This window comes from Nicotiana tabacum, chromosome 4 (genome assembly GCF_000715075.1).
Source record: "Nicotiana tabacum cultivar K326 chromosome 4, ASM71507v2, whole genome shotgun sequence".
NCBI lineage: Eukaryota > Viridiplantae > Streptophyta > Magnoliopsida > Solanales > Solanaceae > Nicotiana > Nicotiana tabacum.
In genome coordinates, this window is record NC_134083.1 from 31,313,238 (window position 1) to 31,330,488 (window position 17,251).

The window sequence follows — 17,251 nt, forward strand, 5'->3', positions numbered from 1 at the left end:
CTACAGATGATCCATCCTCTTCTCTACTACTCTTGGCAGGGCTCTTTGTAGGAGAAATCATCTCATTACAGGTCATTGAATCCTACAAAACGAAAATAGTTAACAAATAATCAGAAGAGAAAAATAAATTATTAAAATCATATTGTAGATGAGAAGTTCTACATGAAAAGTTTGAAGTAATCCTCTTGAATGTTGTGTCTGCATCAGTGACTTGTCCACAATTGGAATCTGGGTCCTATTTAAAAAAATAAAACATAATTGATTTTAATTTGACAATAGATTATCAAAAGTTGGACTTAAAAAACTGTTGCAATTTTCTCTTCTGCTATATATTCTGGGCTGTGATCGAGCCTCAGATCGAGCACAGATATCGAGCCTCAGATTGAGCCGTAGATATCTAGCCCACGATCGAGGCCTGAGTCGAAGCCAGGGACGAGGCTCAGTATCGAAGCCTCGATCGAAGGCAAGGCTCGAGGGCATGATCGAAGGTAAGGCTCGAGAGCTAGGATCGAGACCCATGCTCGATGCCCTGATCGAAGGCTCAAGCTCGATGCAATGATTGAGGCTATGATCGAAGGCCCAACCTCGATACCCTGATCGAGGCCATGACCGAGCTCCCTGAGACCGAGCTCCTTGAGATCGATCTCCTTGATCGAACTCCCTGAGATCGAGCTCCCGAGATCGAGCTCCCCTGATCGAGCTCCTTGATCGAACTAGGCAGAGTCGTAAGTTATAAAAACAGAGGACATTCGTCCCATTTGCCATTTTTGGCGAACTTGAGCTTGAGCAGAGACGACTTTTGGCAGATTTTCAAGGGAAAAACATTAGGCTAAGTGATTCTAACTCGGATTTGGTTTACATATACAAGTATATCATTATTTTCACAATTTAATTAGTGTTTTGAGATTTGAAATTTGAAAAAGTTTAGAAATCTCATGGAAACGAAATTTTGAGATTTCGGTATCGATTCGGAGTCGGATTTGAGTGAAACTGGTATGGTTGGACTCGTAATTGAATGAGTTATCGAATTTCGTAACTTTCGTCGGATTCCGAGATGTGGGCCCCGCGGGCGAATTTTTAATTAATTTCAGAATTTTTATCAAAAATGTAGTATTTCCTTATAGAATTGATTCCTATAATAATTAGTGATTTTATCGAATTATTTTGGCTAGATTCGAGCCAGACGGAGTTGGATAATCGTGAAAAAGGCCTTATAGTGGATTAAATTGGAGCAAGACGAGGTAAGTCTCTTGTCTAATCTTGTGAGGGAGAAATTACCTCATAGGAGATTAAAAATTAAATAATTGTTGATAATTGTGGGGGCTACGTATGTATGAGGTGACGAGGGTCCGTGCGTAGCTACTATAAATGCTAAAGTTCGGGTAGTTTAGGACTCAAAGCATGCCTTACTTGTGTAAATTGTATTCTTTGATATATTTATATTAATTGATATCTATATGAATATATTGTGAATTGTTAGATAAAGATATTAAAGGATGAAAATCTCATAAGTTTTATTTTATGTTTAAATCAATTAATTGTTAAAAAAAATTGTTCTCCTCCCAAATTCAACTCATAATTAATATACTCTCCTTCCGGAGGCACATAAAAAAATGTCCTCCTTTCTTGTGGAGCGGGCCGAACGCCTCGGCAGGATAGATGCATCTATGGATCGCGCGTCCCTCGGCAGTGTACACGACACTCTGGATCGGGTCGTACGTCCTCGGTAGAAATCGTGCTTAATAATAATAATTACACGATACTTTAATAAATTATTTCAGCTTGTGAAGCTAATTAATAAATTGGAAGAATCCTTGAAATTTAATAAATTATTATTCTTGCTTGTTAAGGAATTAATTGTTACTCCTGTAAATGAGATTTAATTGATAAATTAGAAATTATTTGAGTTAAAGGAATTTAATTAATATATTGAGAATTGTTACATTTGAAAGAATTAGATTATTTCCGCTGAGTAAATAAATTATTTGTAAATTCTGTAAATCATTGATTTAAATATCCTAGTTTTATTTCAATTGTTATTGACCTATAGTGAGTGTCAAAGTCGGCCATCTCGTCTCTACCACTTTGAGATTAGGCTTGATACTTACTGGGTACACGTTGTTTACGTACTCATACTACACTTGCTGCACTTTTTGTGCAGGATCTGAGACAGGTACTAGTGGAGGACCTATCATCACATACCCACGTCATCCCGAGGCATAGTGGTGAGCTGCCTTTCTGAGTCGTTCTGCAGCTACCAGTGTCTCTTCTGATATTTATATTCTGTCTATTTTATTTCAGACAGTATGTATATATAAAAGTATTGGATCTAATACACTATTTGTTTTCTATTATGCACATATATGTTTTTTTTCTCCCTGTTACATAAGTTTATGAGCAATTCACGATCTTAAAATTCGGAGTGAAATCTTCAATGCTTTTGTTGGAATGAAATGCTCTTATGCACGTTTATTTCATTATCGGTATATGTAAAATAGTACCAAACCTCATAATCTCAGCTCCAAAATTAATAAGCTGACATAAATAAAACTAATTGAATATAGATGCTTATTGTTGCTTATCTATTTGGTTTTGGACATCGGGATTTAATGGAATATAATGGAATTTTCACAGCTTATGCTCTTTGGCATTTAGATTGATATTCTAACAATCAAAATTACTAGATACATTGCTACAACTTTAGTTCTTTTTTTCAGGAAGGATAAATTTGGATTGTTACGACTGTAGCGAATCTGCAACTGGAAAGGAATGGTCATATTTGAGGTGCAAGAGATGCCCATAGAAGGTTGATAAAATTGGGAGTAAATTTCATTGCAAGAAATATGACCTCCTTGATAATTCTGTCGCTCATAGGTTTGATAGGATTCTTTGCTTACTTAAAAAATTAAAAAAACTGAAGTTTAAATTTTTATCATAAACATGTCTTTCAGGCACAAGCCTCAAGTGCAAGTAATGGATGGCACTGGCTTTATATCTTTGTTGTTTTAGGATCCTGAAGCAACAAAGCTCATAGGGAAGTCTGTTAATGCTTTAAAAGAAGGTTTAGTAGAGGTATGTTATTTTATTTTAATTGTTAATGTATGTTTTCAATTAAGGTAAACATGGTATATATGTAGAATTGTAGTAAAAATTAACTCGAACCTCCAATACACCCTTCTATTTATAGGAACTGGCCAATTGTTTTATCACACAAAAGGAAGAGCTTTATTATTTTTATACCATTCCCTCTGCCATTTTTGGGAGCAACAATCTTTGTAGAACAAATGATATTGTTTATACTAAATTAACAATAAGAAGTTAATTTATTTTAATTCTTTAAGAAGTTAATTTATTTTAATTCTTTAAGAAGTTAATTTATTTTAATTCAACAAGAAAATAAGAAGTATAGTATAAAACGACTCAATACAGAGTCTACCGGAATGAGAAGCCTGCTAACGATTTAAAAGAGGGTTTAGTAAATGTATATTTTATTTTAATTCTTTCTGTGGTTTTAGCACTTCTAATACTAATCCGATTTTAGACTTTTGGTATTGTTGATAAAACTGTCATGTTTATAGTGACAGTTAAGAATTCCAACATTGAAGTGCATGAGAACGTCTATACTATTGTTAAGATCAACGATGACAAGAACCTTATAAAGCAATATAGTCATTCTCCACATGTATGCAGATACATTCACTGTTTGATCGTTACTCAAATACTGCATAATAGACAGAAAACACTCTTTGATCACTCACCCTATCAGGCTTCAGATGGCCAAGGAGACTGGAAGTAAGATTTCTTTTCAGGCGGCTGCTAATGTTGCTAGGAGGATCGAGGTGGTTCTTGCACAGGAGAGAGGGCAGGGGTCTAATAATAGGCCTCATCAGTTCGGTGGGTTCAGTGGTGCCTCATCTAGAGGCAGGGGTACTTTTTGGTAGAGGTCATCCTCCCAGGCCATTTCATTCAGCGCTCCAGGCATCCTACAGTGTTTCAGGTGGTCGCGTGTCACCACCCAAAATCTCACATGTCGTGATGATACCTATCTCATACTAGGCAAGCCGAAAATCTCAATAATCCACCATATCTTTTAAATTTGAAAAATAAATAATTAAATTCAGCGGAAAAAATCTCACAATTTCAAATATAACACTCCCAAAACCTGGTGTCACTGAGTACATGAGCATCTAATATGAGTACAATGATTGACTGATAAAAACCAATGTCTAAAAATATAGAATAGTACAATAACTTAAGGAAAGAAAGACAAGGTCAGCGGATGCCAAGCAGCTACCTTGATAGTCTCCAACTTATAGTACTCTGAAATCTAACAATCTCCGTGTCCGAAAGCACCTGGATCTGCACATGAGGTGTAGAGTGTAGTATGAGTACAACTAACTCAATAAGTAACAAGACTAACCTCTGGGCTAAAAGAATGATGAGCTCCGCAGGTACAGTCCAGTAAAAGTAATGGTACATAAATGTAGGCATGCTTTTAAGTTCAACAGTTAAACTCAGTACAAGTGAAATAGATCAATACTGCATGATATGAGGAATATGACATCTCAGTAGAAAGACCTCAGGTAAATACTGGTCATAAATTATCCGGTCACTCGGTACCATTTATGGCCAATCCAGCCCAGGGGTGTTCCAACCCGTATATAAATATACATCGACTGACAGTCAGTCACTCAGTACGGTATAAGGCCAATCTAGCCCTGGAATAATTTATCCCTATATATAAATGATACTGACAAGATCCATGTCTAGATAACTCATTACAATACAAATAAGTAAGGCAAGTCCATGCCCTGGGAAAATCTATTCCAAATATATATATATATAAGCAGTAAGTAAGGCAAGTCCATACCCTGGGAAGTCCATCCCGAATATCGATGATCATCTATGCTCACTGGGGTGTGTACAGACTCCAGAGGGGCTCCTTCAGCCCAAGCATAATACAAAGCCAATATGGCCTACTGCAGGCGGGCAGTCCCAGTCCGTATAATAACAAAGCTTATAAGGCCTGCTGCAGGAGGGCAGCCCAGATCCATAATATAGTAAAGACAATAAGGCCTGCTGCAGGCGGGCAGCCCCGATCCAGAACAATAATAATGTATAAAGCCATTCTGGCCTGCTGCAGGCGGGCAACCCCGATCCAGAACAATAATAATGTATAAAGCCATTCTGGCCTGTTGCAGGAGGGCATCCCCGATACATTTAATAATAACATAAATAAAGCCAAATGGCCTGCTGCGTCGCGCAGCTCAATCCCATAAATATCCTCACAATGGAAAATTATTACTGAGTGTGAAATGTATATTTTAGAATAATTAATTCAACAGCATCACGGTCCCATGAGTCCTAAAATATCGGCACATAGCCTAAACATGATCTTTATTACTAGTCTCAGCTTAATTCCTCTAACACGTGCCACATGTTCAGATAATAACATGATTCCTTAATTTTACAACTTCACAGGATTTATTCAAGACACAATTTCTGTGGTGCACGTCTACATGTTCGTCACCTTCAACAATTTATATCATACCAAATTCGGGAATTCATACCCTCAGAACCAAGTTTAGAAGTGTTACTTACCTGAACCCGTTTAATTCTTTATTTCGTTATGCCCTTACCGCGAGAATTGGTCTCCAAAAACCTTGTATCTAGCCACAATTAATTCGATTCAGTCAATACCAATTATCGTAATTAATTTCATAAGGAAATACTAATTTTTCCCAATAAAATTCGAAATTAACTCAAACATCTCCCGTGGGCCCTCCGTCTCGGAACCCGACAAAAGTTACAAAATATGAACGCCCATCCAACCACGAGTCCAATCATATAAATTTCACCAAATTCCGACATCAACTCGACCCTCAAATCTTCAGTTAAAGTCATTGAAGATTTTTACCATTTTCGACCCAATCTTTACCCATTTGAACTCAACACTCTTTCCATAAACCTTATTGATACGTATAAATAATATTGTTACACCCATGAATCATACTCTAAATCACTCATCATTACCCAAACTCGGAATTGAAGATTATGGGTTAGAACCTTACCTCTTTGATAAAGAACTTGAGGGATTTCTTGTTGGATTTCAAGGCTTGGACAAGAATTTGATGAACAAGACACTTTATCTACTTTCTCTCTCTAGAACACTCTCTAAAATCATCAGATAATTGCCCCAAAATATGCCCCAAAACCTATTTATCAAAATGCAGTCGAGTTATGAAAATAGGAAAATTACCCTTCCGAAAACATGTATGCAGTCGCACAATGGACCGCACAATGGGTATGCGGGTTGCACAATGGACCGCTAAATCGCTGCCAAAAGCTGGGCTGCGCTGGGCATATCGGCGACCATTTTGCGGTCGCACAATGTGTCATAATGCGACCGCATAATGATTCTGCGGTCGCACATCTAACCGCAGAATCGCATTTTTCCAGCCTTTTGTAATTTTGTCATAACTTCTTGTAGGAATGTCCAAATGATGAACGGTTTGAAGTGTTAGAAACTAGACTCAAAGGTATTTCATTTGACAGGAAATACACCATATAAAACTTTGTATCAGAGAGTTATGCTTATTTGAAGTTAGGTCTTGTGCGAACTCAATTGAAACTTTAGTCTTATGAAATTTCCAACTTCTACATTCGATGCCGAAACCTATCGAATCAAGTCCGATTGACCTCAAATTTTGCACACAAGTCATAAATGACATAATGAAGCTATTCCAATTTTCAGAATCGTATTCTGACCTCGATATAAAAAAGTCAACCCCCCGGTCAAACTTTCCAACAATTCAACTTTCGGCATTTCAAGCCTAATTCCACTACGGACCTCCAAATAATTTTTCCGGACATGCTCCTAAGTCCAAAGTCACCATAAGGAGCTATTGGAATCATCAGAATTAAATTCCAAGGTCATTTACACATAAGTCAATAACCGGTCAACTATTTTAACTTAAGCTTCCAACATGAAATTTATTCTTCCAAGCTAACTCCGAAATACCTTAAAACCAAAACCGACAGTTCACACAAGTCATAATACCTCGTAGGAAGTTATTCAAGACTTCAAATAGTTGAAAGGAGCATAAATGCTCAAAACGACCTGTCGGGTCATTACAATCTCCCCCACTTAAACATACGTTCGTCCTTGAACGTGCCAAGAGTTGTTCCTAAGCCTTTAAATCATTGTTCCTCCTTACCATGCACATACCTGGGGTGATCCCACGTCACCCTATTCTATATAGGCCTGGAAACATAACATAACTGGAAATCATTAATTTAACCTTAGCCCAAAACTTGGAGCCCAATTTCTAACACCCAAAATTCTTTCCAAGATCTAAATCTCACACACCGTATAAGTCTGAACAAATTGTATCAAGCCATAGCCATAACCCCATATATAATCACAGTAATTACTCCAAACCAACCAAGTACAAGTATTAAAACCCCGCATTCAATAGAACCTCATTCCAAAATCTTCATACACTGCCAATGATGAAAGCAACAATCAAAACTCATATCCACTCATCAGATCAACTAGCCATAGAGCTCTCTCACCCCAACCAGAATTATAATCCTCTCGAATATACATAATCAAGCCTGATAGTACCCATTCTACGTCCAATGACCTTATATTACTAAACACAACTATCCCATAGACACGCCACATCAATATAACTCCAGCCACCATTGTGCAATCCGTGTACCCAAATATGGGAGATGTCTCAAGGAAGAGAACCATATTGCAAGTTCAACAAGCACCACTACAACTGTAATGCTATAAGCTCGTTATATATAGTAGAACCAAGACACACAAATTTAATAACAGTAACCAGCTCTTCTAGAGCTCACGTTAACATCACTCGCACGGACAACTCACGTGCTATAGTATCAATATCTGGACCCGCACGGACAACTCATGTGCCAAAAATATCAGTACATGGATCCGCACGAACAACTCACGTGCCAATAACATAATTCGCCTGGCATGGTCACAGGCCTCTAATCTAGGAATATCATACAGGAGCAATCAAATAAGTACACATGAACCATCGTAACTGATCACAACTCCAGCACTCGCATGGCTATCACATCCTTCATGCACGATCATCCCACTAGGAATATTTCCATAATTCCTATGTGCCACATATCAATAACTTGTATATCAGTAGGCTATTAACTAGGAGAGTACCGTAATACTAATGCACCTCCGTAAATCAAAACACAATTCCCCTTTCAACCGCACACCCTTATCAGGGATTACCGAGCAACTATAACATTCATCTAAATATATAAAACTGACCATTCCGTTTAGAATTTGTGATCTTCCTTTCAAGAATGAACTGCCACCTCATACATATAAATCTAAATCCCTCACAACACACCATATCTATCACGTGAAAAGCACGAGAATCTCATTATAAACTCTGAGTCACCAACAATTTACATACCCTATTAGTTAGAAACCTTTATCTTGCTTCTTTACAGGAGAAAATCACAATACACAACATGTGTCCCACACTACTAGAAAATATCCGGTTTAAACCATGGTAGAATCAATCAAGAACACTTTGAAATCTATTTGCACATAACCAAGTTTTTAGAACTAATTTCCTCTATCTCATCCAAGCCACGCTGGTCACCAAAACCCAAAAATATTGCCACATATACATTTTGAATCCCTTATAACCATTTCAAAAGTCACCCACTATGCTCAAATCTAAATTGTACCGCCCAAACGGGCTGAAAAACATAAGCCTTTAAAGAAGTAACTCTGCCTTAACACCACCAATCAAATTCATACTCCGTGCGCACTACATCCTTCGAAATAACAATTTAATCTTCTCATGATTTTTTTTTCATAAAGTGCAATATAACCCATATCCAGAAATTTCCTTACTCGAGTCATTCTCGAACTCCACCTCTGTAAGTCATCATTGATTCCCAAGTATACTTCAGACCAAAAAAAAAGTTGACACATAACCATGAATTGAATTGTCAATAGCAGGCTCCCCCACTTGGCTCAAAGCCATAGATTAAAATACTTGATAACTCACAATACCCATACTTTATTACTACCTTAATACCGCAGTCAGTTCAACAGAAATTCTTCTCAAGTTCAAGACACACCAACCATAAAATACCTCAATCTTCCGTTAATCTCGCATTCATTCTCTTAACACTCAAGTCAACTTTCTCAACCAGATTCTAATTAAAGTCTCAACACATACACCCCGCTGGCAGAAAATGAGCTCTTCATTCACATCATAAGGAACACACCTACATAGATTACTCTGCAGGAGATAACCTGCCTGCTTAGTCTCAAATTGGCATCTTGTTTTACCCTTTCGCAGCCACAATTACTATGAAATCACTTAATCTTTCTGAGTCCAAACTCATTAACCAGACATGAAAATTTAATTTTCCCCAAAATTTAACAACGTGAAAGATCTTTCAAAACATTCACACTTGAGATTGTAGGTCACATCAAAACGAAAATAAAGCACCTCATGGCCTTCCTTTACATTTCAAGGAAACATTTCCTGTCACATTCAAATCGTCTTAACACATCCCGCAGTTACATCATACTCATCACAAAGCCATTCTACCGCTCATCGAGCCACAAATTCCACTTGTAGGGACATTGCCGGACATATGAGCCCAATTGTACATGTTACAACTGAAGCTACCGAGCCTAAGCTACGGTCTAAACCTGGACTCAATTCCTCCAGACTGGCAATGCAAAGCTGATACTAAGTGATCATGTATGCATACGAATGCGTGGAAGAAATTCAAAGAGTTATGTTTCAAGCTGAATCGATTCTCTATGATAGAATATAAGAAACTGAAATTTTCCTAAGGTTTCGGCAGCCTCTCAAAGATAAGTACAGACGTCTCCGTACCGATCTGCAAGACTCTACTAAACCTACTCATGACTCGTGAGACCTATGTCACCAAAAGCTCTGATACCAACTTGTCACGACCCAAAATCTCACATGTCGTGATGATGCCTATCTCATACTAGGCAAGCCAAAAATCTCAATAATCCACCATATCTTTTAAATTTGAAAAACAAATAATTAAATTCAGTGGAAGAAATCTTACAATTTCAAATATAACACTCCCAAAACCCGGTGTCACTAAGTACATGAGAATCTAATATGAGTACAATGATTGACTGATAAAAACCAATGTCTAAAAATATAGAATAGTACAATAACTGAAGGAAAGAAAGATAAGGTCAGCGGACGCCAAGCAGCTACCTTGATAGTCTCCAACTGATAGTACTCTGAAATCTAACAATCTCCGTGTCCGAAAGCACCTGGATCTGCACACGAGGTGCAGAGTGTAGTATGAGTACAACTAACTCAATAAGTAACAAGACTAACCTCTGGGCTGAAAGAAATGATGAGCTCCGCAGGTATAGTCCAGTAAAGGTAATGGTACAGAAATGTAGGCATGCTTTCAAGTTCAACAGTTAAACTCAGTACAAGTGAAATAGATCAATATTGCATGATATGAGGAATATGACATTTCAGTAGAAAGACCTCATGTAAATACTGGTCATAAATTATCCGATCACCCGGTACCGTTTATGGCCAATCCAGCCCAGGGGTGTTCCAACCCGTATATAAATACACATCGACTGACAGTCAGTCACTCAGTACCGTATAAGGCCAATCCAGCCCTGGGATAATTTATCCCTATATATAAATGATACTGACAAGATCCATGTCCAGATAACTCATTACAATACAAATAAGTAAGGCAAGTCCATGCCCTGAGAAAATCCATCCCAAATATGTATATAAGCAGTAAGTAAGGCAAGTCCATGCCTTGGGAAGTCCATGCAAGTCCATGCCCTGGGAAGTCCATCCCGAATATCGATGATCATCTATGCTCACTAGGGATGTGTACAGACTCCGGAGGGGCTCCTTCAGCCCAAGCGTAATACAAAGCCAATATGGCCTACTGTAGATGGGCAGTCCTGATCCGTATGATAACAAAGCCAATAAGGCCTACTGCAGGCGGGCAGCCCCGATCCAGAACAATAATAATGTATAAAGCCATTCTGGCCGGCTGCAGGTGGGCAGCCCAGATCCATTTAATAATAACATATATAAATCCAAATGGCCTGCTACGTTGCGCTGCTCAATCCCATAAATATCCTCACAATGGACAATTATTACTGAGTGTGAAATGTATATTTTAGAACAATTAATTCAACATCATCATGACCCCATGGGTCCTAAAATATCGGCACATAGCCTAAACATGATCTTTATTACTAGCCTCAGCTTAATTCCTCTAATACGTGCCACATGTTCAGATAATAACATGATTCCTTAAGTTTACAACTTCACAGGATTTATTCAAGACACAATTTCTGTGGTGCACATCTACATGTTCGTCACCTTCAACAATTTTTATCATACCAAATTCGGGGATTCATACCCTCAGAACTAAGTTTAGAAGTGTTACTTACCTCAACCCATGTAATTCTTTATTCCGCTATGCCCTTGCCATGAGAATTGGTCTCCAAAATCCTCATATCCAACCACAATTAATTAGATTCAGTCAATACCAATTATCGTAATTAATTCCATAAGGAAATACTAATTTTTCCCAATAAAATCCGAAATTAACTCAAACATCTCCCGTGGGCCCTCCGTCTCGGAACCCGACAAAAGTTACAAAATATGAACGCCCATCCAACGACGGGTCCAATCATATAAATTTCACCAAATTCCAACATCAACTCGACCCTCAAATCTTTAATTAAAGTCATTGAAGATTTTTACCTTTTTCAACCCAATCTTTACCTATTTAAACTCAACACTCTTTCCATAAACCTTATTGATACGTATAAATAATACTCTTAGACCCATGAATCATACTATAAATCACCCATCATTACCCAAACTCGAAATTGAAGATTATGGGTTAGAACCTTACCTCTTTGATGAAGAACTTGAGGGATTTCTTGTTGGATTTCAAGGCTTGGACAAAAATTTGATGAACAAGACACTTTATATACTTCCTCTCTCCAGAACACTCTGACTTCTCTTAAAATCATCAGATAATTGCCCCAAAATATGCCCCAAAACCTACTTATCAATATGGGGTCGGGTTATGAAAATAGGAAAATTACCCCTCCGAAAACAGGTATGTGGTCGCACAATGGACCGCACAATGGTAATGCGGGTTGCACAATGGATCGCAAAATCACTGCCGAAAATTGGGCTGCGATGGGCATATCGGCGACCATTTTGCGGTCGCACAATGTGTCATTATGCGATCGCATAATGATTGTGCGGTCGCACATCTGACCGCAGAATCGCATTTTTGCAGCCTTTGGTAATTTGGTCATAACTTCTTGTAGGAATGTCTAAATGATGAACGGTTTGAAGAGTTAGAAAAAAGACTCAAATATATTTCACTTGATAGGAAATACAGCATATAACACTTCGTATCATGATAGTTATACTCATTTGAAGTTAGGTCTTGTGTGAACTCACTTGAAACTTTAGTCTTATGAAATTTCCAACTTCTACATTCGATGTCGAAACCTATCGAATCAAGTCTGATAGACCTCAAATTTTGCACACAAGTCATAAATGACATAATGAAGCTATTCCAATTTCCAGAATCGGATTCAAACCTCGATATCAAAATGTCAACCCCCCGGTCAAACTTCCCAAAAATTCAACTTTCGACATTTCAAGCCTAATTCTACTACGGACCTCCAAATAATTTTAAGGACACGCTCCTAAGTCAAAAATCACCATATAGAGCTATTGGAAGCATCAGAATTAAATTCTGAGGTTGTTTATAGATAAGTCAATATCCGGTCAACTATTTCAACTTAAGCTTCCAACATGAAATTTATTCTTCCAAGCTAACTCTGAAATACTTTAAAACCAAAATCGACAGTTCACACAAGTCATAATACCTCGTAGGAAGTTATTCAAGACTTCAAATAGTTGAAAGAAGCATAAATGCTCAAAACGACCGATCGGGTCGTTATATCGCGGCGATCATATGTCTCATTCCGACCAGCTAGCCTAGTGCACCAGCTCATATTAGTGCACCTCCTCTCCAGAGTTTTTAGGGTGGTTACTCAGGTCGATAGGGTCAGTAGTCACAGCAGCCAAGGTCCTGATATTCTTGTGGTGATCCGAGGCACATTGCTAGATTTTTCCCTCGAGCACCGGACAGCTCACCGTAGCAGGGTTCTCATGCCATGGTCCCGGAACTGGTTGCTTCACCGCCCGCTTAGCCAGCTAGAGATACGGGTCAGGAAGCTAGAGGTGGAGGTCAGGTTATTAGAGGTGGAGGTAAGGCCGTTAGAGGTGCAGGCCATCCAATTAGAGGCCGTCCTAGAGATGTAGCTCCGAGTGGTGGGACCCAGCCCAGATTTTATGCTTTTCCAGTTAGGCCTGAGGTCGAATCATCCGATGCCATGATCACAGGTATTGTTCCAGTTTTCCATAGAGATGCTTCAGTTCTATTTTATCCAGGATCTACTTATTCTTATGTGTCTTCCTATTTTGCTTCATATCTGGTTGTGCCTCGTGATTCTCTGAGTGTTTCTATGTGTGTGTCCACACCGGTGAGAGATTATGTTGTGGTAGATCATGTCTATTGTTCGTGTGTGGTTACTATTGGGAATCTTAAGACTAGTGTGGATCTTCTACTCCTTGATATATAGATTTTGATGTCATCTTGGGTATTGATTGGTTGTCACCTTATCATGCTATATTGGACTGTCACGCCAAATCGGTGACCTTAGCCATGCCGGGGTTTCCTCAATTAGAGTGGAAAGGGATTCCTGGCTATTCCACCAGCAGGGTTATCTCTTATGTGAAGGCTCGACGTATGGTCAAGAAGGGTTGTCTAGCTTATTTACCGCATATTCGCAATTCTAGTGCGGATGTTCCTTCGATGGGTTCATTCCCAATTGTCTGTAAGTTTCCAAATGTATTTCTTGTAGATTTGCTGGGGATGCCACCCGACAGAGATATTGACTTCTGTATTGATTTAGCTCCGGGCATCCAACCCATTTTTATTCCACCACACCGTATGGCCCCGCCGGAGCTCAATGAATTGAAGGAGCAGTTACAAGACTTGCTTGATCAGAGATTCATTAGACCTAGCGTCTCGCCCTGGGGTGCACCAGTGCTATTTGTAAAGAAGAAAGATGGTTCAATGCGGATGTGTATAGATTATCGGCAATTGAACAAGGCTACTATCAAGAATAAGTATCTGTTGCCAAGAATTGATGACTTATTCGATCAGCTTCAGGGTGCCAAGGTATTTTCAAAGATTGATTTGAGGTCTGGTTACCATCAGTTGAAGATTAGGGCATCTGATCTCTCTAAGATAGCTTTTCGGAGTCGGTATGGGCATTACGAATTCCTAGAGATTTTATTTGGGTTGACAAATGCCCTAGCGGGATTTATGGATTTGATGAACCGGGTATTCAAGCCCTATTTGGATTCTTTTGTGATGGTATTCATTGATGATATCTTGATTTTCTCCAGCAGTCGAGAGGAGCATGAGAAACATCTTTGGATTGTGCTTCAGGCTTTGAAGAATAATCAGTTATATGCCAAATTTTTGAAATATGAATTTTGGTTAGACTCAGTTGCCTTTTTGGGGCATGTTGTATCGGCAGAAGGCATAAAAGTGGATCCTAATAAGATTGAGTCAGTTCATAATTGGCCTAGACCTACTTCATCTACAGAGATCCGGAGTATCCTAGGCTTGGCAGGTTATTATCGCCGGTTTATGGAGGGGTTTTCATCCATAGCATCCCCACTGACCAAATTGACCCAGAAGGTTGCCCCATCCAGATGGTCAGACGAGTGTGAGTTGAGCTTTCAGAAGCTCAAGACTGCTTTGACTACGGCACCAGTGTTGGTATTACCTAAAGGTTCAGGATCTTATACGGTATATTGTGATGCATCTCGCATTGGGCTTGGTGCAATATTAATGCAAGATGGCAGAGTAATTGCATATGCCTCGTGGCATTTGAAGATTCATGAAAAGAATTTCCATGTTCATGACTTAGAATTGGCAGCCATTGTACATGTGCTGATGATTTAAAGGCATTACCTTTACAGTGTCTCGTGTGAGGTATTCACCGATCATCATAGTTTACAGTATCTGTTAAAACAAAAAGATGGCCAAAGAAGATGCTTGGAGCTATTGAAAGACTATGATATCACCATTTTGTATCACCCCAGAATGGCCAATGTGGTGGTCGATGCTTTGAGTAGAAAGGCTGTGAGTATGGGCAGCCTTGCGTATATTCTAGTTGGTGAGAGGCCGTTAGCTGCAGACGTTCAGACTTTGGCCAATCAGATCATGAGGTTAGATGTTTCAGAGTCCAGTCAGATTCTAGCTTGCACAGTCGCTCAGTCTTCCTTGTACAAGCGTATCAGAGAGCGACAATATGATGATCCTCATTTGCTTGTCCTTAAGTACACGGTGGGGCATGGTGGTGCCAAACAGTTTATTGTAGGGAAAGATGGAGTTCTGTGGATGCAGGGTCATATTTGTGTGCCTATTGTGGATGGGTTTCGTGAATTAATTCTTGAGGAGGCCCACAGTTCCCGGTATTCTATTCATCTGGGTGACGCCAAAATGTATCAAGATTTGCGTCAACATTATTGGTGGAGAAGAATGAAGAAGGATATAGTTGCATATGTAGCTCGGTGTTTAAATTTTCAGCAATTCAATTACGAACATCAAAGACCTGGTGGTTTACTTCAGAAATTAGAAATTCCTGAGTGGAAGTGGGTACGTATCACTATGAATTTTGTTATTGGGCTCCCACAGACTCAGAGGAAGTTTGATGTAGTATGGGTAATTGTGGACAAGTTGACCAAGTCAGCACATTTCATTTGAAGCTAACAGTGAACTAAATACCCGGTGATGCAACCTTTGCCGCGAGATGGACCTCACTTAATCCTTCGTTAGGCGAGCTCTATATCACGCTTCAGACCTGGCGACGCGTGGTGTTTAGCAAGAAAGGGAGTGGTTCGTTGTGCTTAGGCTAGGCAAGCTCCCAAGAGAGGAATGAACAGTAGGCTTACATCAATGGCGAACTCTGAAGCGTGCATGTGGGCTGGCCAACTGAGTTTATTTTTACGGCAAAAATGGGAGATGGCCAGGCGAAACCAATAGCGAGCTAGAAACATGGCTGGCTTGGATTTTAGCAAGCAAAGGACCATGTGAGGCGATCTCTAATGCATGCTGAGATCCTGGCCACGCGAGCTCCCAGTGAGAAACTTACCTGGCGAGGCGAGATCCTTAGCGAGCTGCAAAGCTAGCTACGTGAGGCATAACGCGAGGTCATTAGAAGGAGACGCGAGGCTTAACAACAGGATTTGCTCGCTATTTTCCTTGCGACGCGAGGCTGCCGCGAGATTGGTCTCGCTATAACCCTCGTTGGGCGAGCTCTATAATGCGCTGAAAACTGGGCGATGTGAGTTGGAAATCACGCTGAACAGCAGGCGATACAAGCTGTGCCGCAAGGTGAAATGTTACCGACGCGAGGTTTGCTTCCAGGTGCGTTCTGCATTAAACTGGGTGACGCAAGGTACGCAACATTGTTTGGAGCGTACGCATGTAATTTTTATTTTGCTTTTTGAATGACTCCAAGCGCCATGACTTTCCATCGTGCTCTGTTACCTGTTCAGACACCAAGATTTAGCTAAAAACTTGTTAGTGCATAAAACAAATGAAAATCTATAGTTAAGCTAAACTAAACTACGAATTGGGTTGCCTCCCAACGAGCGCCTTATGTAACGTCGCGACACGACGCATGCGATCAAACTTAAGGTTTACTCAACAATTGAGGCTCCTTCAAATGAATCACTGATACAACATTTTCCTCATCCATGCCAAGGTAATGTTTCAACCTTTGCCCATTAACTCTAAACAAGTTCGTTCCATCCTCGGATTCAATTTCTACAACTCCACTTGAGAGTACTTTCACCACTCTAAATGGTCCCGACCATCTAGATTTCAGCTTACCCGAAAATAGTTTCAATCTTGAATTATACAACAACAAGACATCTCCGGGTTTGAAAATCCTCTCTTGAATATGCTTGTCATGCATGATCTTCATCTTTTCCTTGTACAGCCTGGTGCTTTCAAAATCATGGTAATGGAACTCATCGAGTTCTTGAAGTTCTGTGACTCTACTCGTACCAGCGGCCTCCAT

The 17,251-nt window shown here is 39.5% G+C and overlaps 1 protein-coding gene across 1 annotated transcript in view; it reads right to left on the reverse strand.

Moving 5' to 3' along the window:
• Positions 1 to 17,251, reverse strand: part of LOC107801129 (NAC domain containing protein 52-like) — a 33,834-nt gene extending 16,583 nt beyond the window's left edge. The window contains exon 1 of the mRNA XM_075250744.1: positions 16,904 to 17,251. Coding sequence (XP_075106845.1) covers positions 16,904 to 17,251 — 348 coding nt within the window. The remainder of the gene's footprint in view (positions 1 to 16,903) is intronic.